At 36.6% G+C, this 23,273-nt stretch overlaps 1 protein-coding gene across 1 annotated transcript in view; it reads right to left on the bottom strand.

Annotated features, from left to right (window-relative positions):
• The window catches only part of LOC106957382 (CUB and sushi domain-containing protein 1), a gene marked incomplete at its 5' end in the record, with an annotated part of 204,511 nt that overhangs the window by 47,638 nt on the left and 133,600 nt on the right, over window positions 1-23,273 (bottom strand). Inside the window, 11 exons of the mRNA XM_015048702.1 lie at window positions 4,160-4,240; window positions 4,950-5,095; window positions 8,967-9,144; window positions 10,768-10,956; window positions 12,752-12,961; window positions 13,567-13,683; window positions 14,393-14,462; window positions 15,626-15,744; window positions 20,120-20,224; window positions 22,168-22,264; window positions 22,377-22,501. Of these exons, the coding sequence (XP_014904188.1) occupies window positions 4,160-4,240; window positions 4,950-5,095; window positions 8,967-9,144; window positions 10,768-10,956; window positions 12,752-12,961; window positions 13,567-13,683; window positions 14,393-14,462; window positions 15,626-15,744; window positions 20,120-20,224; window positions 22,168-22,264; window positions 22,377-22,501 (1,437 nt within the window). The remainder of the gene's footprint in view (window positions 1-4,159; window positions 4,241-4,949; window positions 5,096-8,966; window positions 9,145-10,767; window positions 10,957-12,751; window positions 12,962-13,566; window positions 13,684-14,392; window positions 14,463-15,625; window positions 15,745-20,119; window positions 20,225-22,167; window positions 22,265-22,376; window positions 22,502-23,273) is intronic.

Genomic DNA, 23,273 nt, shown 5'->3' with positions numbered 1-23,273 from the left:
TATATATATATATATATATATATATATATATATTTTTTTTTTTTTTTTTAAAGTACCTTGAACCTTTGCACTTATTGCTGATTTTCAGATTTTTTTTATTAGTGAAACAGGAAACAATAGAAAGATATTTTAAATAAACCATTCAGAAAAGCAATAAATAAATAAATACCCGGAATAAAAACAGAAGAAGAATTTATTTATTCCATGCTCAAGCATGGAAGGATTTGAGACTATAATTTCTACACACAGATCTACATGTCCACATATACTAAGACAAAGTTTTAAAACGGCTTTTGTAGGTTCCTGGAAACATTTTTAGATTTTATTTTGCTCAATGACAGAAGTGACATTTAGCTTGATGTGAATTACATTTTTGCATCTCTTCAAATTATTAGGGCTGTAGTGATACAGTAATCTTACGATATGATACGATACACTGTATTCTGTTCACGATATGATATATATTGCGATATTCATCAAACGATACAATTCAATACACTTTTGCGATTTTCTGAAAGATTTTAGAGGGACAGAGTGATTTTGGTGATATTTTGTGACTGTTATAGAGTTGGATTGAATTAATTTAACTGAAAACTGATTAAAACACCAACCTGGCTCTGGTTGGACATGGACACAGACTTAAAGTCGACAGCTGGACAAAAAGAATCAAAGACGTAGTGAGAAAACATGTTTCTTTTAATTGAAACAGTACAAACTGTAGCTTACATGGATTTATAAAGTAAATAAAGTGCACCAAGTACCTGCTCTGAATAGTTTGATACCTTTTTAACCTTGACACTTAACATCTGAAGGAATCACTCTAAGCCTGATGACCTAATCACTCTCCCGGCGAAGCAAGCAGTGAGTGAGCAAGGTGACAGTTGGATGTTACGATACTTGCGGATGAATATCGATTTTATATCGATATATATCGCGGTATCGATATTATCCTACAGCCCTACAAATTATGTTTAAAATTTCAAATTGATCAATTCTTCTTTCTTATTTTCCTTCTCATTGATGATGCCTTTTAACTTCGAGAGGTCAGCTCGACAGGTTTGAATTCTCAAAGCCTTCCAGCAGATTCAATTCTATATATATTTCAAACCTTTTTGATGAGACTCAGACCACAAGGCAGACAGACACAAAGCTTAAAACTTTATTTGAACTAAACAAACACTAACACTCAGTTTAGCCCTGAGCTTACTTAAAGATTTATACTTTTAGAACATCAAAGAAAAAAACCTTGTGCCTGCTTAGCGCTGTTTGACGTGCATAAACCATCATCTCATCTAAAGTTTTGCACAACTTCCCTGTTTCTAGGTCCAGAGCATGTCCCCAACATGGCAACTACTGACTTAATGCTTTCCTGTTCTGTTCCTCCTTCAGCCCAAAGTGGAGGTTTGAAAATAACTATTTGTGTAACTGTAGGCCCAAGACAAACTGGGAACATGCAATTCTCCATCATGTTAAAATGTGAGATCCTGGACACAAATGCAAACTGACTCTGATGCCTCAGGAGATACTGAAAGTGGAAGAAAGATTACATGTCAAGCTTTTCAACATATCCAACTTTAAAAATGTACTTTAGTATGAATGTTACTTTTACATTTTAGAATAAGATAGAAGAAAAAGCCAAAGTCTTGTTGGAGCCAAGTGACTCATTTCCATAGTATGGGAAAAATCTGTAGCACTAAAATAGAATGAATAATTTGCAGTCTGTTGAAAGAGCCTAAAGAAGAAGAAACAAGTACATTCTTCTATAAATCTTGTATAAATCGCTTTGAGAAATTCTATGGAGAAATTCCATAAAAACAGCTAACTGTTCAAACCTCATCCTATTACATCTACTATATTTAAAAACCTCACTTGTTTCTATTAGTTGTGGATATAGTTACCAAGAGCCATTCTGAAGTAGCCCTATATGCAGCTGGAATTGAATTCCTACTTTGATTGAATATGATTTCATCCGGCAACACAGACAATATTGAATTTCTCTCTCTCCCCCTTTCTCGCTCACTTAAAATACATATAACTATATATTCTTTCTTATACTGTAAGTGAAAACCATCTTAGCACTACTGTATGAGAAGGTAGCACTTATAGTTTACCATGTCTCCGCTACCAGGGGTGCAGAACCAATATTTTATTAATCAAATAATCTACTGATTATTTTGACGATTAATCGAGTAATTGAATAAAAAACTGGACAAAATAAAATGGTAACAGCAGTATTAATAGTGGAGATCAATACAGGTTCTAATTTTCATATCTGTGCATCCTTAACAATTACTTTCCTGTATCTTAAAAAAAAAATTCTGTAACAGCTCAGGTTTTACGTCAACCTGAACAAAAATTACACAAATCTGAAATTATACTCAATTTAATAATACAAATAATAAACCAGCAGGTTCACAAAGACACTTCAAAAAAATGTTCATATTCCAGTTTTAGTTCATCTTCAGCCAATTTCTAGATCAACTCCACTCATACAAAATCTAGAATTTATTTAGATTTTGTAAAACTAAAGATGTTGCATTAAGCAAATCCCTGGTTCAGAGACTGTCTGAGCTTCTCAAAGCAATATTATGTCTTAAATTTATGTGATGTTCGTGTGAGAGTGAAATAAAACTGAAAAAACAGGGGAACTGCTGGGAAAAAAAACCCAAAAAAACTTTTCAGTCTTTTAGTTTTCGAAATGTGACCGTTGGGGTGTTGACCTGACCTCAGCCATCTCAACAGTCGATTGCTGGGCTGTCAAATGTCTTTTTTTAATGCTTAGAGCTTTAAGACTTAGCCTCCTGAAGTAAATGTCCAGCAGGTTGGGAGGTTGTGTCCAGGCGGCATGTTAGGCTAAACTCACCGTAGGGCGTCGGGTCATGGAAAGAGCAATTCAGACACAGAAAGCCAGTAGCTCAGCAGGCAGATTTGTCTTTTAATCAGAAGGTTGATAGAGTTCAACTTCCTAAGGTTATGTGCAAATGTTTCGTTAAGTTTAATAAATCCAAAACTGTTCACAATGGGCCTTTCACTTTGCCTTAAATCAAAGTAATGATTACTGTTCAAAATTTTAAACCCATGTTGGGTTCTCACAACGAAATAAAAACATTTCATTGGTCACTGGGAATGTAAATACATTTTATGTAGGCCAGGAGAACAGCAGAGAATTAAACAGAGCTGACAAATGCTAATTGGCAAATGATGTTATTATTATCTAAACAATATTTTGAGCTGTATTTGTTAAAAATGAGGGAGTTACTAGTTCATGTTAGTACTGTAATTAACTCTCAACATGAATAAATTCAGCTTGGTTCAAAGTGAACTGGCAGATCACTGATAGGAATCTTGTTCTTTAGCAGAAAAAAAAAACAGTATTAATGCTTTTCAGCTTCTTAGCATGAATTAAATATATTTTCATCAGCTGAGCGAGCATTCACTCTTGTACCAGCAAGGCTTAGATGCAGGTTACAAAATGCTGTGTGGTCCTTTCAAACAGATTCTTACTCCAATGCAGTTTAACCACCTTCATGTTTACTGAGGAGCTAATTTAGCAAAACTTGACTTGTGGATTACACCAAATTGTATCTTCAGACTATTTGGTGCAACACTTGGTCTCCTTCGTGGTGATGATTCTGATCAAAGCTCTCTAAATAATTAGGTAAGAAAAATAGTGGTCTGGTGTGTATTACAAAATAACTGCATTTCCTCCTCTGAGGGTAAAAATAAAGAAAAATCTAAGACGACGGTGAGTTTCATTCTTCTAAATATGCCAGTCTAAATGAGGAATGCCTCTGCATCTTCTCAAACTGAGAAGCCACAGAGCCAGATGGACACTTTGGATTAAATGTGGAATAGTTAAAAAATAAAAAATAAAAGTAAGAAAACAATTGTCAAGTACCATGATTATTTTTTATAACAAGTCTGCAGAAAATGAGTCACAACAAGCCCGATTGTGTACAATATTTGGTCGTTATCTCGTTGTGCACCAGATCAAATAAAGCTGATAAAAGTGATTTAATCTGAAAAGTGACCAGCACAATTTAATTTACAATTCTTAAGAATTCTAATCTAATCTTTTACATGATCAGGTCAAATAAGAGCAAAACAAGTTTTTCTTGTAAATCCTGAATACAAAAGAAACACCTTTAAGGACTACTACCTATGTGAAAGTCCTCGTCTTCGTAGATCATCTCTGCATTGTCCACAATAGGAGGAGGTGGGCATTTCTTCAGACGATAAGCTGGGGGGGGAAATAGGTAGAAAAAAACCTTATGCCCAGATTACAGAGCAACAAAATGTGCAACATTATTGTGCATATGTTTCTTTGATAAAGTGTGGGAAATTTTGTGTATTCCCTGCAAAAGATTATTATTTTTATTCATGTGTTTTTATTTTCCTAATGCTGTCGTCATAGACACCACAAAGATCCCAAAGCAGCACTGTTCTTATAGACAGTTGATCTCGTTCAATATTTAGTTTAAGGTTAGGTTTATCACAGCATACAGTCACAAAATTATTATTTAGGGGATATATGTAAAACAATTTATCAACATATTAACAATAACATAACTTATCTTACTGCTCACGTAGTCAGAATAAAGTGTTTAAATAAATATTTAAAATAATCTGCCCAACATAACAACAGATGGTGTTGATGCAGAACATAATCTCAATTGAAAACCGATCAAGAGAGTTTACAGCCTTCCTCAAAGCTTGGAGCAGAACATTTGACTGAATCTGTGCCTCTAAAATAACATGATTTAAAATGGTGATTTTTAAACAGCAACAACAGATAAATTCTACAGGGACTATAACGAAAACCAATAAATCTGGCTTTATCAAGTTCAATGCTTTGACAGTTGAGTAGACAGCTTTGGCAGACAGGCAGGCAGATAGACGGAAACATGAAAATAAAACTTAATATAAAAAATGTAGCAGAATTGAGTTACCATGGAAGTTGAGGATAAAGAATCCTCCAGTAGAGAAGTCAGAATGAAAGCGAACCAGGACCTTCGAGCTGGAACTGTAGGCCGACTCTAATGCTGTGTTACCACTGAAGACTCCCAGCTGGGGACTAGATGTATCAGGCCCATCCCTTAAAAACGAGACGGATGAAAAACTGATTACACTCAAACTGGGAGAGAACAAATCTGAAACGTTAAAATGAATTAAATGAATTGTAAATGTCGATAGGTAATCAGGACTTGAAATTGAAGGCAATGAAGAAATGACAAGAGGAAAAGAAAATGAGGAGGACCCAATGGTTGAAGGGGAGAGAGTCGGCCAGAAAGACTGGTGCTTCTGCAGCTGCTGCTTGGAAACGCCAACCCAGAAGATGAGGATGTGCTGCAAAGAGCTCTTGTTTCTAACTCAAGCTGTTTACGGTAAGCATCGGGATCAAAATATTTTCTCAAATATATTAGAAGGGTGTGTTACAAAGACTTAAGGATGCTTCATTGTCACTTTAAGCATCCATTAATTATCTTCCAAATTGTTTTGATTCTGCATTAGCTCCTGCTAATGGTTTTAGCTCCTGCTAATAGCAAACTGTTTAGTTGTTTCAGTGTACCTGAAAACGTCGAGGAAGTGTAGCATCTGAAAACAAGTTACATTTAAAGTCTCGCTCTAACCTGGTTTCATCTAATTATCTTTTCAAAATTTAAAGATATTGTGTTTTCTCAGTATTGTTATTAAATCCCTAAGTTTCTTAAGTTATCTCAGTGTTATTCTATATACCCAACCTTATCTGTAACGTATTTAAAAACTTTGCTTCTGACATGAATTGCTCCTGACAAGTATAGAATTCAAAGAACAAAACAAAATACAAGTTATGTTAATGTTTGCCTGGAGATTAAGGGCAAAGAAGAGGGATCAGTGTGAACTTCTTGTTATATGCTTCATTGTTTGACGGATTTAATTAGAGCATTAGAGATAAACAAAACAGTCAGCGTTAGTAAAACAAAACTTTGAAAAATCCGCACGCTTGTTAACAAAGAAGAAAGGAAGAATCTTTCAGCGCTTCCTGTATTTTTTCATCAATCCTTTAAACCAATTTCAAACAAATTTATTGAACAAAGCGCACAGATTAAAGGCTTTACTTCACTCATTAAATATTGAATGTTGCTGAAAGGTTACATTTCCTATGGTTTCTAAATGACCAGTTTTAGCCTTTAATGAACATGCCATTGGATTAAACAAGGGTTTTAAAATTTTAATTCAAGAGGAGGGCCTGGGATCTCTTGCCTCCTCAATAATTCAAACTTCTGAAGGTGTTGGAGCTCATTTAACATTATAAAATTCTGCTACTTAGTTGCTTTAAAGGAAAGTAAAGTCAACATTCTGTGGTTTTATTTTGCACCTACATAACTAAACAAACTGAATTTATTCTTATAAATCAAAGAAAAAAATATATAAACACATACACACACGCACGCACACACACACACACACATACACACACACACACACACATATATATATATATATATATATATATAAGGGTTATCAAGATGCAGCATAAAACAAAGATTTAATCTTTGTTTTGCAGAGAATATAGTGGAATCTTAAAGCATCCATCATGAAGATTTATATAATTTTGCAAATCCAAATCTGAACTACAATGATAACAGGAAAATGTCACATTATAATTTTATAGAGATTTTGAGAACGTCATTGTTTTGTCTGCCTGTTTTTTTTGTCTTTTTTATGCTACAGAGGGCTTTATTATAATATAATTATGTAATCATTGTATGCCTGAAGAATGCTTTGACTAATACACCATGGATAAAAAAAAAAAACAAAAAAAAACAAAAAACATATGTATATTATCCATATACTTATGGACAATCCTTGACCTTTGACTGTTGTTTTTTTCTTTATACTGTGATCCTGCTGCCTACTGTGCTGTTTCACTGATATTAGGCAAAAGTCCAAATGCAACTGGTTAAAGACCACAGGGACAGTTAGCAGCTCCTCACATCCGGATGCATACGCTGTCACATAACACCCCAGAGAAAACAAGGCAGACACACATCTGTGTTGTGTTAACATGATGTAATAAAGCACAGCCAAATTAAATCCACTATGGAGAAAGAATAATGAAAGTTTAAGCTTGGCGGTTTCACTAAATTTGTTGAAAGAATGTGTTTAGTTAAAATCATAATGAAAATCTTTGAATGCATAAGCAGATTTCATTTTATGTAACCCACTGAGCCGGTTTATTTCAGAAAATAATCATTTAAACTTATGTTTTTAAAATTCTAACACACCGTTTTTGGACCATCCCTAATATATTTTGATATAAAATAATTAAAAGATTTAAAATGAAAATGCTCATATATTCCATACTTTCCTGCCAAACTTTCAGTGTCTGTATCTTTAAGTACCCGTAATCAGAAAGCTTTCCAAAAACTATCAAATCATGACACAGCACCATTCCAAATCTCAATATCCGAGTTAGATGTGTTTTACTTCTCTGCTTTTATGATGCATTTAATGAAACCAATCCCCATAGCAGAAACTATGTTTATTAGAAAATATTCTGTCTGTGCACATCATCTAAATCGAAATTCTGCGTGCCAACCTTCCACATGAAAAGCACATTTATGTTTGTCAAGATCAATTACTCAAATTGAAAATAAAGGCAGTAGGTAACTGATTGTAATATTAGGTATCTTTGCCAGCTGATTCTGTTTACATAAAAATAATTGCAAATGCAGGGAGCCTTTGCGCCAGGACCTCTAAATCTGTCTAAAACCTTGGAAGGTAGATGGTGATGGTATTCCACTGGGTCTGCGAAAAGCTCTCCTCTCTCAAGTGTCAGCCCCCAGTAGCTTCCAAATATATTCATGAAATACAGCAGGACTGAGCCATCATGTGTGTACTCATCCCACATTACCGAGCTCTTTTGGTGGCGTCCACATATGGATGCAATTTCGTAATTTAGTTCCAAATGAAATGTACCAAAAAACACATCAATCATAAAAATCAATTTGCAGCAGCAAAATAACTCAGTGCAGAGCCTCTCCATGGCTAAATGCAAGGCTCTATGAGCTGGACAGATTGAAAAACCAGAAGCCACAAAGTGTGAATTCATTGCTTCCCCCTTCGCCTGCAGCTACTTACTCCCCAGAGCGCATTGCTTGAACCTGAAAATAAAAAGCCAAGTACCAAGTCACCCATCTAAAAGCAAACTTGCAACACCTGCTCAATCCTAATTTCCTTTCTGATAAATCTGTTGCTCATCTTGATTTTTGATAGGATGCATGATGCACAGCCTAGCCGCTCTGCAATCTTGTCAGATCCAGTTGAGTCCTGTTCGATTTGTGAATCCAGATCTGCCACTCCATTCATTACATTTCCCAAACCCCACTGACTCTCATCATTACTTCCAGAGTTCCCAAATCCTCTGTGGGCCTACATCTGGGCATAGTGCTGACTTAGATTGAATTGGTCAGTGTTCCCATTGTAAATGCATTACTCTCACAGTCCTTGTATTGCACTCTTACCTCCACACTGAATCCCATCTTTATAGCAGTAGAGGTTATATACTGATTGCAGGGTGTACATGTGTCTATGTATTAGGTTTAAGGACATATAACCTCTGCTACAAACATGCATTATATCAATTTAAACAGCATATCATTTTACAATTGTTTGAGACTTAAAAGCAATTCTGGTGCATAGCTTTGTAAAACCAAGACAGCCTCTCAATAACGTATGATGAAATATATTAAAGAAAACCAGAATTAGACATCCTGTGGGGTTAGAAAACACCAAGCCCATCCCACGAATTTAAAAAAATTTAGATTCTATCGGGCGGCATGTCCATTACAGCTGAACAGGGAATGGGTGAATACATCCTAAACAGAACTGTCAGTGATGCAAAAACTGTACGATGAATCCAATATATCCACCCTTTTCTGTAGTGAATACTATGAATGAGTGTGAATTTCCCCAAGACTTACCAGACAGCAATATAATCAGTGACTGGCTCTGTCTGCAGCAAAGTAAAGTTGATGTAAACCCCGTGGCCATGGGGAACGCTGATGAGCCAGCTGCAGTCTTGGGAGTTGGGGTATTCGTTGGGGTACTGAGGTGAATAGATGGTCCCATTCTCAGCTGTCACATTATATCCGCAAGGAGCTGTAAGAAGCAGAATTATGAGACTGTCAGTTTGAAAAGTTGGAAAAAGAACAAAAAGACAGGAGTTACTGTTAAACTGCAGACGGTGAGGCATATGATTAATCTTGAAATCGTTCTTTGTGATTGAGGCATAAGCAACCATTTTCCGTAGTGACTCCAGAACAAAACAGGGAAAATTCAAAGGTTAATTTATGAAATTAAACCATCAAAGTTAAACTCTATTTAGCTCCATACAAATTAGAAATAAAAAATATATATAATTACACCCTTCTTAATCAATGAAATAATGTTAATTGTAATGTTTCCACTAGTACTTTGATGACTTATCTTTAGCAATTAGGTCAAAATAATTCGGGTTGCAAGGCCTTCTGCACCTCAGCATCATCTTCTGCTCCCTACAGCAGATTTTAGACAGGGCTGTGACTGAGCCACTCCAAAACGTTATTATTATTTCCAGTCTGAAGAAACTTATTGGTAAAATAAAAAATAGCTTAAACCTAAATCTGCCAGAGGTATAAATAGGTTTGGGCTTAGTTGTACCATTATCCTCCACTTTGCTTAAGTCGGATTCAATGAGACCTTCACAAGTAAGACATTCAAAGCCTGACAGCCATCAGGATTTCACAACAGGATAGTTCATTGACTGAGCAATGAATGCAGAGAAAATTCCCATATCTGTTTGGTTTGGTTCAGTTAAAATACTCATGGGCTATTTCCAAGACACTGCCCAGGAAGTATGGCAAACCATTTTAACATATTATCATAAATGCCTTTAGGGCTTAATTGGGATGAACTGGGATTCCTGAAGCAACAGAAAGGTACAATGTGGCCAGACACTCAGTAGCTTCAGTGGCTGAAGAAGCCAGAGCTTAGACATGGAAGAAAGGAATGTTCTGGAAAACCTTTTAGCAATTTACAAACAGAAAGCAGCCTAAAATTTGCGAATGCTTTAATATGGGAACTGCTGACTCAGACTGAGAACACTGTCAAATAGTGCAGGAAAACTTTGAGGATCCCTTCAATTTGTTCCACATGCCCTCCTTGGAAGCGGCTGTGCATGAAGGCGCAGGAGACAGTTATTTCATCAGAACAGCCTAAGTCACTGAGGAAGAAACATGTAATGAAATTTGTCTGAGTAAAAGTATTTGAGATGGTTGTAATGTTCAGTTTGGATAGGAAGAATCTCATTCTATCTGAAATGTGAATTTCTACCATAAGGAAATATTTTTTCAGTATTTGGTTTGAAAATACTCCGTCTTTATTAAATGTTAAAACATCTTGCCACAAGCGAGATGTTGAGCTATTTTAAGACTCCACGTTTCAGGTAAACCAGGGGTTTCTTGTTTGGTCTGGACCAGAGTCTGGATGAGATTCCAGACATGTGAACAAAGACGACTACCCAAAAAATAAACCAAGCCCCTACAAAACGGACCACACAGTGGTCTAAAGTGAAAGGAACCTCTGAAATTACATTGTTGTAGCAACTTTGGCAATAAAGACATGTTCACGTTGAAATGTTGCAAAGAACATATTGAATGAGTTATAGTTTCCTCAAAGATGAATGTGGTGGACACCTGGAGTTTAATTCTCACTTAGAGTTTGATTTAATCCAGTTTTTCTTACCCTCACAACGGGGGAAGGGGTGATTCCATTTCCGATTTATCCCATGGAGGCACGTTAGCACCTTGTGTCCAATCAGAACATAACCAGAGTAGCACTGAAAGGTTATGGATTGTCCAGCACTGTAGTCACTTTTGATAATGTCACCATTTGGGAAAGGAGAAGGATCCTGGCAGTTCTGAAGCTGATAAGCTAAAGATAAAAAAAAGAACATAGAAATAAAAGTTACCACAGAAATAGTAGCAATTGACTTCACATTATTCTTGGCTTTGGTCATCAGAACAGAAATATATGCTACTGCTTAATAAACAGATAGTTGAGGTAAACATACACATATTAGACAATAAGTGCGGAGGGAAACTTTTCTCTCTTATGTGCACATATCTGCATAACATGTCAGCACTTGAAAAGCACACAGAGGAAATGCCAGCGGATGCTAGTCTATTAAAGGCATATTTTTCTCTGCATTGGGTGTCATGGCAAGTGAAGCCTTTCCATTAAATGTGCCTTTCACAGTAAAAGGAGGTGACTGACATTGAAGTCCTTGCTACCACAAAGGGTGACGGAACAAGTGGCACCTAAAAAGCACTTGAAAGAACTCGCACAACTCACACAAGGTCATCTTAAACACAGTCTATAGTGCTGTGCAGTCGTCTGAATCACAGAAAGCATGTTTGGTAAAAGTAGGATCTAAAACTTGGGAAGGATCTGATGACATATTAGAGGATGAAAACATTTTCAGAACAATGTGACATTAAAACAATATCCACAAAGCAGATATCCGAACTATTACGGCTAGGACTTGGAAACTCAAAAGTACAAAATTAATTTTAGAAAAGCAGGAGGCAGAAGTTTGGATGTACTGTATGTAGGCCAGACGAAATGCTTGTGGAAGCAATAGAACTTACAGTTTGGATATTACAACCAACATTTTGGCTTCAACTAACTCCAGGAACAACTTTCATCATTTTTGTGTTGAAAAGTGCACTTATCAGCAGTGCGATGTCAGAGTGCCAACGCCTATAACTAGAATTAGAGCTCCCTTAAGCTTTTATGTGCCACACTTGGGTTCAAATGGTAGCGTATGGGTACATTTTCCCAGTATGTTTACAGTCACATTTTTGGCTTGAGCACTTATCCAGCTCCGGTTGCACAGGTGTGCACACAGATATGCAGTTTCACGACCTCTTAAGCTTTAAACACCTGAGATTGCATGTGATGCAGAATGGCACTGGAATGAAGGTACACTCTGCTTGGGTTGTAATCACGAGGTTCTGTGTGTGCTGTAGCCTCCTGCCAAAGAATATTGCTGTCAGGTGTCATTGGGTGTTACTCATTGTGCGGAAGGATTTTGGCATCCCTCAAACATAAAAGTAGGAGGAGGGTGACAGGTGTTACAGTATTAGGGGACTTTCTGTTGCAGAGAAGAAGAAAGAAATTAAGATGTGTACATAAATGTGCATTAGCTTATGTGTAAGTAAGCCTTGTTCTACTTATCCTGGCATACAGGCCCATAATGCATCTCTCGTGTCTTTGAAGTGAAACACTCAGGGCTACAAGTAAAGCCTGCTGGACATGATGCCAGTCTCTCACAGGGGTTTACTGGCAATCCATCTTTTTTAATGATGAACGAAAAGCCACAAGGTTTTTAAAGTCTTTAGCATGACTCATCCAGGGATCAAAGCTCGAAACCTCGTAGCAATATGTTTTTTCATCCCATAAATCATTTCTTTGAGTTGCCAGGCTTTGTAATTTGGCCGCCAGGTTAGGGGTTCTTAATTTATTCTAAGCCTTTAAGAAGACAATTTTTTCCCCCCTTAATAATTTAGGCAACTACTGTCACCCACTACCTCCCACCAAATGAGAACAACAATAACAGCAGACATGTTTTGCATTCAGTCTTGTACTATCGTCGATGAAGTCAATTTCTTCGGTCAATTTCTGAGGTCGTTTCTCAAAGCATACCTTAAAAATGACTGCAACTTACCCTGGTAGATCAGTCTGAACCCTGGCCTGTTCTCTGAGTGGTCACTGTAGAAGTGGATGATTGTCAGGTGAGTAGTGCTCATCAATGGTGGTGGAATCTGTGAGCCTGTGAATTGACCAATGAGAGCAGAGCTGTGTTGTGGTCCGGCACGGACTTCAAGGAAGTCGTGGTTGTCCTCCGAGGAGAAGTTTTGGAACTGAACATGGGCTCCTAGTAAACAAGCATAAAAGGTTCAAAACCAGCAAAAGAGAAAAAAAACAAAGAAAAAAAAAAAAAATATATATATATATATAAACACTAACAAACAACACAGTACGTGATAACATCAAACAGATTAATACTAATATTTATGCATGAAGTCACAGCCAGGTGACTTATGCTGAAAAGATCTAAAGAAAACACAGTTGTCTCCGATATCTTAAAGATCAATACATATGTTGTATTAAGCCCCTTAACTGTCACCCTCAAAACACTTACATATTGTCAATGGGTCCATCAGGACACCAGTTTCATGATGACACTGGTGCATTTGAAATGACAAATGTTCTCATTTGCAATTTTAATATTTATATATGTGGATAAAGCCTTTTGAATCATTTGGGTAAACATGTACCAAGGTGTCTGTAGTAGCCTGTATGCATGTTTACAATGCAGACAGGTATTGTAAACATATGACACTCGCATATGAAAAATCTGTGGCAGAATTTGCACTAAAAAGAGCAAGTCTACGTGTCCCATACAAGCCAACAAATATACTTAAAATGACATGTTCTTTCGAGAAATGCTCCTTCATCCTTCAATAAAGCCTAACTCACCATATCCAGCTGGCAGGGTGATTTGCCAGGTGCAGTCCAGGTTGCCAGGGTAGTTGCCAGGAAAACCTGGACTGAGGATGACACCACTCATCTCAGATAGGACCCCACCGCAGCGTGCTGGCAATGAGCAAACATAAAACATTGTTTGTAAATGTGAAATATACTCTGGGGATTGTTGCTTTTATCCTTAACGAATGTGAACATGAATGAGCTGCAAAAGGTTTCCAAAGATCTAAAATGTGTGCTGTAAAACTAGAATTAACAAAAAAGTAGGGGCTGTTGAAGCACATTGTTAAATGGATCCTGATATGTGAACAAGTTCAGCGGGAATTGTCTAAAAAGAGCTCCTGAAGCTATTGAATAATTCAATCCTAAACACAAACATGACCTTAACAAAGGTCAGAAACACTAACTTTCCAAAGTGCAAATTCTGTTGGTGTTTGCACCATCTTACACCATTATTTGACTGATGGCTGAACTCACATCAGTGGAGAAACTTCTAGGTTTCAAAAACTTTATTGTAAACTTTAAAAATATACAAATGGAATATGAAAAAATATTTCATCCATACACCTCAGAAAGATGAGTAATACAATTTTTTTAAGCAGATCCACAGGGGGCATTCATTCGTCTTGCAGTTGTTTATTTTTCTTTCTATTGTGTGGATGTACAAAAGTTTTAGATTTACCTCTCAGTTCTAGCACATTGCCATGTAATATTCTGTAACGTTTGTGCCTGCAGGACATCATTTCCTTCCCAGTACAGAAATAATTAATAAAACAATGAAGCCCACAATAAAATGTGTTTGTTTTTGTCTGGGCAATACCTATGCAAAGAGGTGGTGGGTAGTTCCACCGACGCACAGTCCCAGGCATGCATGAGATGTGTGAATGACCCTGAAAAAGATAATCCAGTGTCTTAGATTCATTACATAAAAATACTGTGAAAGATGTATTTTTAACATTAATACATTCATTTTGTACTCTAGGAAAACATAAATAGAGTTGAAAGATGATATTTAGATACAATGTTTTTTGTTTTTTTTTTTTTTTTTCAATGCTAGAATAATGACAGAGTTATTCCCCAGGGTTCTCAGTATACTTTGCTGAAATTTGGGGCCAATTTCTTCTGACAGAGCTGGTGTAGCCGAGTCAGGTTTGTACCTTTTTAGCTCTGTCAAAATTTGTTCTAAGTGACTGAGATCATGGCTTTTATGATGGTCACCCTGAAACAGCCCTTAACGTTATAAAGCTATTTTATAACTCATTTTATGGTATTCCTAGAATGACTATCCAGACAGAAGACTCATACTACATGTGCCCAAGCATTATTTATCCTGGCTGATGTTCTGAGATGATCCTTTAAAATGTGAGTGTATTGTTCTTTCCTGCCACACACTTACCTCAGTTTTTGGACTATTGGCTTTTTCTTTGCTGAATTATATTTAATTTAAAGTTGGCAGAGTGCTTGTTTAACTGTGGATAAAGCTACCTTGTCAGCTTCAGTTAGAATTTTCACACTGTCTTTTTTACTGCTGTTCTGGGTTTCTGCATAAACAGCATAGGAAGAGACATCCATCTCTATAAGCACCGTCTGTCTTTCGCACTTCCTGAATAGCATCGTGGCTGGACATTATGTAAGGCAGGTGTTTCAGGTGTTACCTTAAGTACATTAACATATGGATCTCCCCCAGTCAAGTCAGATGTTGCAAATTAACGTCTTTAAAAGAAATTTCTCTCTCATCATAATTTTAAAATGCATCTTTTTAAACTGCGTTTAAATTTTTTAGACATGAAATTGTATTTAAAAAAAAACAAACTCTATTTATACAGGTTTTTTTAGCATGTATATGTATTTGTTTCAAAGAGGGGCATTTCACATTGAACCAGCATTGTTTTAATGCAGTTGTTCATTGTTGCTGACCACTTTTCACTCATGACTCATGATTACAGTGTGGAGAACAATGTGCTTTTAACAAAGCTGTGTAGTTTAAAGAACACAATAACTGATGCATATCATAAACATCACAGGATTGCTGAGTATGTTGAGTGATTATTACCTGTAGTGTGTAACCAGGTTCACAAATGAAGGCCACCACCTCATTCACCATGTATCTGTCTCCTGTTTTTATGCCGTTTGCTGGGATCATTGGTTCAGGACAAGTGGTCAGCCCAACCGCTGCAACAAAGAAGAAAAACAAACAAAAAACAAAACAGTTTTTTTTATTCCCCCAAAAACATATTTTGATGCAAGTTGGGTTTTTTTCCTGAACATTGCTAAGCACCTGGGTTAGAAACCACTGACCTGAAAAAGTAAATGTGATATGATCGTTAATTCTTAAAATTTTATGCAGAAAAATCTCACTTCCACAAAAATTTTAAAACTTCCCATCCAAAATGTTTTTAAACCTACATTTTAGCATCAAATAAATAATTTATTATGTGTAAAAACAGCAGGAAATCTCTTCTATTTCGCTTTTCTCCATTCATAGGAATTTGACCTTTTCTCAAGACTTTAATTATTTGTAGCACACTTCTTACTAGCTTACATATGTATACAACATTTATTTATTATACCACACAAGTTTATTCCATCTTTTAAAAAAAAAGAAATGAGAAAGTTGTATTTATTATTTTTGAACAAATTCCCGAGCATAGATTGACAACATTTTAGATTTGATAAGTACTTGAACAAAGAAAAGTTTTAGAAGATAATAACCTGGCAGTGGATTTGTATTCCCAGCACAAAATAGGTTAAACACATCTCTAATAAGTTTGACTGCTGCAGACCCTGAGACCAGTAGAAGTGCATCTGCACATTAGTGTGCGGGTGCGTTTGTTTGTGCATGGGGAAACATCCGCAGGAGACTGCCCTAGAGCTGTTACCATAGCAGCACATGGGTGGAAGATAGGGAGGAAGGAGGAAAGGAAAGAAGGAAGGAATCAAGAGAGGGAAGGAGGGAAAGACGAGGGACTGCTTGTGCGTGAAATGCTTGTGTCACTGGTCATGTTGGTTCATTATCTACATTCCTACCATCAAAAGGAAGTGATCCAACTGTGCCCATACACACAAAGATTCAGGCGTGCACATCCAGGTGGCCCGTAGCACCTCTGAATGACATTTGTGAGTCTGCGTGGATGAGTGAGTTTTACATGAGTCTGCTTGCTAAGGGGGAATGAGGGAGACTTGGAATTTTTAAAAGGGACTATAAGTGGGAAAGCTGTGTGAGGCTTAACATGCATACACACACGCAAACAAACACAGTCAATGTATTATTAGGCAGAGCATCAGTGGGCTGTCATGACAACTGATCAATGAAACTATTCCATTTGGCTGACCATCTTTCTCTCTCTTCTGCCAACACACAGTAAGTCCTGACTATGTGAGGCTGGTCATGCCCAGTAAACTACTGACAGCACCACAAAACATCCCACCAGGGCTGCTCGACTCCTGCTGGACATCGTCAGCAGTTAAGGCTAACTGACTGGATTTACCACACTTCCATTTTAGCTTACGAGAGGACAGACAAGCTAGAGAGACATTTCCCCTCATCCTTAGATGATCAGCGTAAAATGTGATGAAGAATCACTGCCAGAATCATTCACATGTCTCATGGTAGAACATCTAAAACGATCTGCGCCGCAGAAAGAACACAATGTAGCACGCTAACTGTGAACTATCATCTCAAAACAGCTAAAAGTTGACTAATCTCTGAAAATGAGTTTTATGAGAAAAACAAGTTCAATTTGCTGATGAAGAGCTCTGTATAGAATCTCTTCAACATGTCAGAACTTGCATTTTGCGGTTGTTGAAGTCATCATTTTCAGAAAAAGTAACACCTGCTAGCCTTCAAGAAACAACTGATGACTGTATTGTAGTTATATTGTATGTAGCTGCTGCAATGTAACAGTTGTAGCTACTTCTACCTTTCGCTTGCCTTAGTTTAGTTTTCAACTATACACAACCATAGTCGGAAATTATATGTATAAGATATGGGTGTGGATAGGTTAGCCCAAGATTACTGATATCCATGGCAAATGTAGATTTAAAGTTAAATTTCCCCAACAGCTGCGCGTGCCTCGTTTAAATACAGATGGGAACACAAAGTGATTTCTTCTCAAACATGAGCAACATATTTTTTACATTTCTAAAACAAACTGTACTGAAGTGTTTATATTGTTTCATAATCTGTCTTTCTAGGTATTGGCATCAGAAACTAATAATCGTGTTGCTGTAGCTGAAGCTCCAGAGTAAAGATTAAATTGGCTCTTTGAACAACAAGCTATGTAGTCACAAGAGGGTGGCACTGTGGTTTAAAGTAGTTCACTGTGAGACATTTTGAAAGAAATGTGTGCAGCAATTATTTCACTCACCCTGGAAAGTTTACATGTGAAAGCAAGAGCTACCTTTTATTTGTTAAGAGATAACAAGAAGAATACCTTTGTTTTGAATACTTTCATCAGGCAGACAAACTCTTCTGAGTCATTAACAGTGAGGAGGTTATTCGCTTTCTAGCATTTTTATTTAGAGAAGAAAAACTCACTCAGATTCTTCCCACTTCTGTTGATAACATAACTTTAAAAATGACTATATAAAGTTAGCAGACCTTCTTGACTGTTCAAAAATAAAACTTTTTACCATCCATTTCGGATCCAAATTAATTTACATTTAAATGGAGCATGCAACTCTTCTTAGAACCTAAAGAGTTTGCAAAGAATCAAAGACCCAGGAATCTTAACCAGTAAAGGCCTACATTTATTTACTTTGACTTTCGCCTATTAACACCCAATATTTACATTGAAAAAGTGTGGTGTGCATGTGTACAACCCTCTGAATCCATACTTTTTTGAAACACGTTATGATGCAATTAGAGCTAAACATGTCTTCGGGTGAGTTTCTTCTAGCTTCGGGCATCGAGGCACTGAATGTTTTCTTCTTCGTAAAACAGCTAAACCTCAGTCAGGGTATGTAGTTTGGTATGTTGTTCAATAACTCCTTACTTCAAAACTTCAAGATCTAGCCAGTGTGTTCCTTGATCTTCATGATGCCTTTTGTTAACTAATTATTTCTATCAAACCTCTGAGGGCCACGTAGAATAAATTACACACAGGTAAACTCTTTTTAACATTTAGTTTTGAGAATGATTGATTGCAATTTTATTTAAGGGCATTAGAGTAAAAGGAGATAAATAAAATTGCACATCACACTATTTAATGTTTTATTTTGTGACATTTAGCTTCACACGTTTTGACATCTATCACATTAGTTTTTGTTAAGTGCTCTGAAGTTTGCAGCCTTACGACGTGTAAAAGTTTCCATGGATGTCAGTTGTGGAGATGCTGGGCAGTAAGCCACAATACATTTAGGACTAGAATAAATTAGCATGTCTCTTGAGTCATGCTGCTACAGGTGAGGAATGTAACATCCTGTTATTACAATCTGTACTCCACAATACATATACATCATAAGTTCAGTCATTAGCATTTTCTTTGTTTTATGGCTGATGACTGGGTCTACCTTTCCTCTCATCTAAAACGCGTAACTAATTTAAGGCAGATGAACAACATTCCTGAGTCTTGTTCTTTTGCCGGTTTCTACTAAAATTATCTGCCTTTCTGTTGTTGATATTGACCAACATTGGAGACAGTATTAACTGTATCATCAACAACAAGCCGGTAAGCCTGGCTGGTTAAAATCATCCCTATTCTCGATTAAAAAAAAACTATTTCAAACCAATAAACAGGAAGAGCTGCCGTAACTCAAGGACTTAAAGCCCTTGAGCTCTAATTGTGGGTCTGGTAATAAAACCTAAGCTAGAAAGCTTGGAACAATGCCATTCAGAACTACAGCGAAGCAAAAATATAGGGAAAAATAAAAACACAGTCTTCCAGGTTTTCATTCCTAGTAATGGCATGTCAACTCACACAGAGATGCCAAAAACACTGATGCGAATGTGTGCACTCACCTATAAATCTGAACACCACGAAATGCTCATTCATACACACTAAAACTCTCACATATTCTCATAGAAGGGGACATGTTCATTGATCTAGAAGTGATTCTAAGCTAAAACAAGTACAAAGGACTGAAAAGCACAGCTATGCCCTGACAGGTGTGTAAATGCATGACGGTAATGCCCGTGTCCATACCTGTTTGGTCTGCATAGTTGTGTACCTATGTGCCTTCGCATTCACTGGATTTATGTGCATGCCTGACACAGGCAAAGGAAGTCTGTGTTTGCGTCTGAGCCTACATGAATTTGTGTGCGTCCCTCCAGGTGAGCGTTGTGTGAGTGTGTGTGTGTGTGTGTGTGTGTGTGTGTGTGTGTGTGTGCGTGTGTGTGTGCTAGAACCCGGCGCTCAGCATGTGTGTGTGCTCTCGGGCAATACCAGTTCAGGTCACTGACTCTTGTTATTTGATGTTGGAGCTTTGGCAGCAGTATTGTGTGTTTGTGTGCATTTCTAGTTAGATAGAACACAATTTTATAGTTCCTTTGAAGTTTTATATCATCAAGCATTTCCTTTTTGAAGCCAATCCATCTCCATTAGCTTACTCTTATATTCCAGGTGAAAGCCTGCTGCTACCACACTGATGTCACTCTGAAAGTGCAGGAGTAGCTGATTGGATGTTGAGTTCAGTAGAGCAGGAGCTGTTGTTCCTACACGACACATACACAGACACACACACACACACACAAAAAAAACATTACAATATTGTACACGGTAGGTCTGTCAGTGTTATTTAGCATGCTAGTATTGCTTTGAAGTCAAACTTACAATAATAAAAGCTTGTCTCAAAAATCATCTTAAAATCCAATTAGGGATTCTTAGTTTTCATAGAAATGCACAAGCTGTTTACGTTGTATCAAAATCCAGTCTAGAAGGCAGTGAAGGGTCACGAGCCTAAATACATTTCAGAGTTTGTTGCTGAAGTATGAACATCCCTCAGGTAAGGAGAGACCTATTCTTTTTGTGTTTCAAGGATGAGAACTCAACAAGGAATGACCAAAAAAGGCCAAAGATTATTAGAATGATTATTTTTATTCTATCATATTTTATTTTTTTTCATTTGCTTAAATTTTGCAATACTAGTATGCCTTTCTTTTATTCTTTTATTGTGTCATAATTGTATATTTTTATGTGATGCTTCTCTCTTTGTTTCTGTATTTCTTTCCTTTTGTTTTTCTGGTAAATAACTTGAATTACCCCATTTGTGAAGGTGCTGCACAAACAAACTTCCTGGCTTTTCTCAAAATAGACAGTTAACAGTCACCTCAGATTTAAAACATTGCCCTTTCGAAATAATTGTACAGTGTTTCTCATTCGACCATGTAAATTGGCCTTTTTAAATGTGTGACTCATGAGGCTGTAAGCATAAAGAAACTCGACACATTTTTAAACATCAAGGGAAATCTTATCTATAAATTAATGTGTGCTATTTTTGATGTGCTCCTTTTTTGCATAACTTGTGCATTTATTAAGAAAAAAGAAGAAAATTATAAATACTTTCAAAAGTGTAATTTGATGATCAAAGTGTAACACTCTGTTCACATTCTGAGAACCCTCAAGAGACAAATACAGAAAATATTGGGTGAATTTATCAAAGGGCAGGACAGGTATTTCAGATGAAGCAGCTCTGATCATTCAGTATCCCAAGATAAGGAAATCTTCATCGGTGTAGACAAAGTGCTTGCACAGCACAGCAGGAGAGTGTATAATATCCTCGGCTCATCACTGTGACATTTTCATTCATGGTGTCTCATTATGTGAGACAGACGTTACAAAAAAGACAAATCTGGCTGTTATACAAAAACATTTTAGCTGCAAAACTAAAGCCCCAACCAATGTTTTCAGGATAAAACTGCTTTACTACAAATGATAACATATAAACTCGGTTTATTCCAAACACTTGATTGTGGGGAATAAACTCATTTTTTCTATTTCTACTAATAGTGTGATAATATGACATTATACTATTCATGTGGCAAAAGTCAATGAAACTTGTGCACAGTCTGCAGTCTATGCTTAAATTTGAAACACACAAAAAAAAAAGCTGCAAAAGCTGCACAGAATTTCTCTGTCTGTGGCCAAAAAGCATTTTAAAGAGAAGCAGTTTTATCTGCCTGACTAAAGGTGCTCAATGGTCAGCATTAGATCACCATGGTTGTAGTGGCCAGCTCCCAGGTGTATCCTTTATAAAAGGGTACAGTTATATATTAAATTTGTGAGTGTGTGTGTGTTTGTGTTGCCCTATATGTGGCATGTCTTATGTGAGGTAGCTGTGAGACAGATATGTGCTTGGGGCAGGGAAGAAGGGAAACTCTACAGGGAAATTGTGAAAGGTTATACTTTATTAGTGACTCTCTTCTTAGTGTCACTCCTTCTCTATCCTTTTTCTCCATTTATGACAATTATTGTTCACTATTTGAGGTTAGAACTACACCAAACATTTAAACATATTTTTACAATGCTAAACAATTATTGTGCATCTCTTTGGTTAAGGAATAATCCTGTGCCATACAGCCTATATATGTATAATTTGTTTTGTATGTCATCTGCAGTTTTATGTTTCTGACCTGTCTGACCGGTCAAGCTGTCATACCTGAAAAGGATCCCAGTTTTGGAGCTGTCATGTCCCCTCCATCATAGATCTCCAGAGAGTCCCAGTTGTGTTCTGTCGCAAACGTTATAACTTGGATCTAACAAGTAAACGACAATAATCACTGAACAAAACGGCTTGCAAGACTACAACAATCCTGTACAACTGGTGCATTAAAGAGCGACAGTCTAACTGCATACATATGTGTGTACCTGTATTCCTGCTCCTTCACTGACATGGATCCTCCACAGACAGTTTAGAGCATTAGGGTACGGCTCAGGATAGCCAGGAGACAATATTGTACCTCGACGTTCAGTCAAATTGCCACTGCAGGGAACTAAAACGGAGGCATAAAATATACATGTTTGGCATAATTTATACACCAAGTAGCTTTTAATTAGGACAGGATGATGGAATATAGCCTAAAATAATAATAATAATAATAAAAAAACAGACGGATGTTTTGAACAGAGCAAGAATACATAAAATTATTTACGTGTTTGCAAAATGCCAGCTCTCAACAGTGAAAGGTTTCACATCGGCATAGATAAAGTTTGCTAGAATTGCAGTGAAAATAAAAACAGTTACTTTTATTGTCTATTGCAATATGATTAACCAAGGCAAAAATAAAGGGAACATTTCACTTTCATTTTGTGTGTGGCTCCAAATCCAGGCCTCCATTGGTTAATAAATTTGATTTCCATTGATGATTTTTGTGTGATTTTGTTGTCAGCACATTCAACTTTGTACAGAACAAAGTATTCAATGAGAATATTTCATTCATTCAGATCTAGGATGTGTTATTTGAGTGTTCCCTTTATTTTTTTGAGCAGTGTATATCTGAGTTTGTCCAAATATTGCTTAGTTTAGTTATGTTCTGTCAGAACATAACTAAAGTTATGTAAAATTCAAAATATTTTAGAACAGAGAGGAAAGTCAAAAAAATTTCTAAGCATAAATTAAATTTGTCTAACAAATTAGCCAACAAATCTTTGAAAAAGGTGTCTGAAATATTTGATTTGCATTTGTTGAAAGCCATATTACTTTTTTGTCTTAGTAGTTTGTTGGTCAAAATTCTCTGATCCCTACAAACTGATGGTCTTTTGTGT

The sequence above is a fragment of the Poecilia latipinna genome, unplaced genomic scaffold, assembly GCF_001443285.1.
Source record: "Poecilia latipinna isolate Pla-1442-1.1 unplaced genomic scaffold, P_latipinna-1.0 Scaffold899, whole genome shotgun sequence".
In the NCBI taxonomy this organism is placed as follows: domain Eukaryota; kingdom Metazoa; phylum Chordata; class Actinopteri; order Cyprinodontiformes; family Poeciliidae; genus Poecilia; species Poecilia latipinna.
This window is presented reverse-complemented; position numbering and strand designations above follow the sequence as displayed.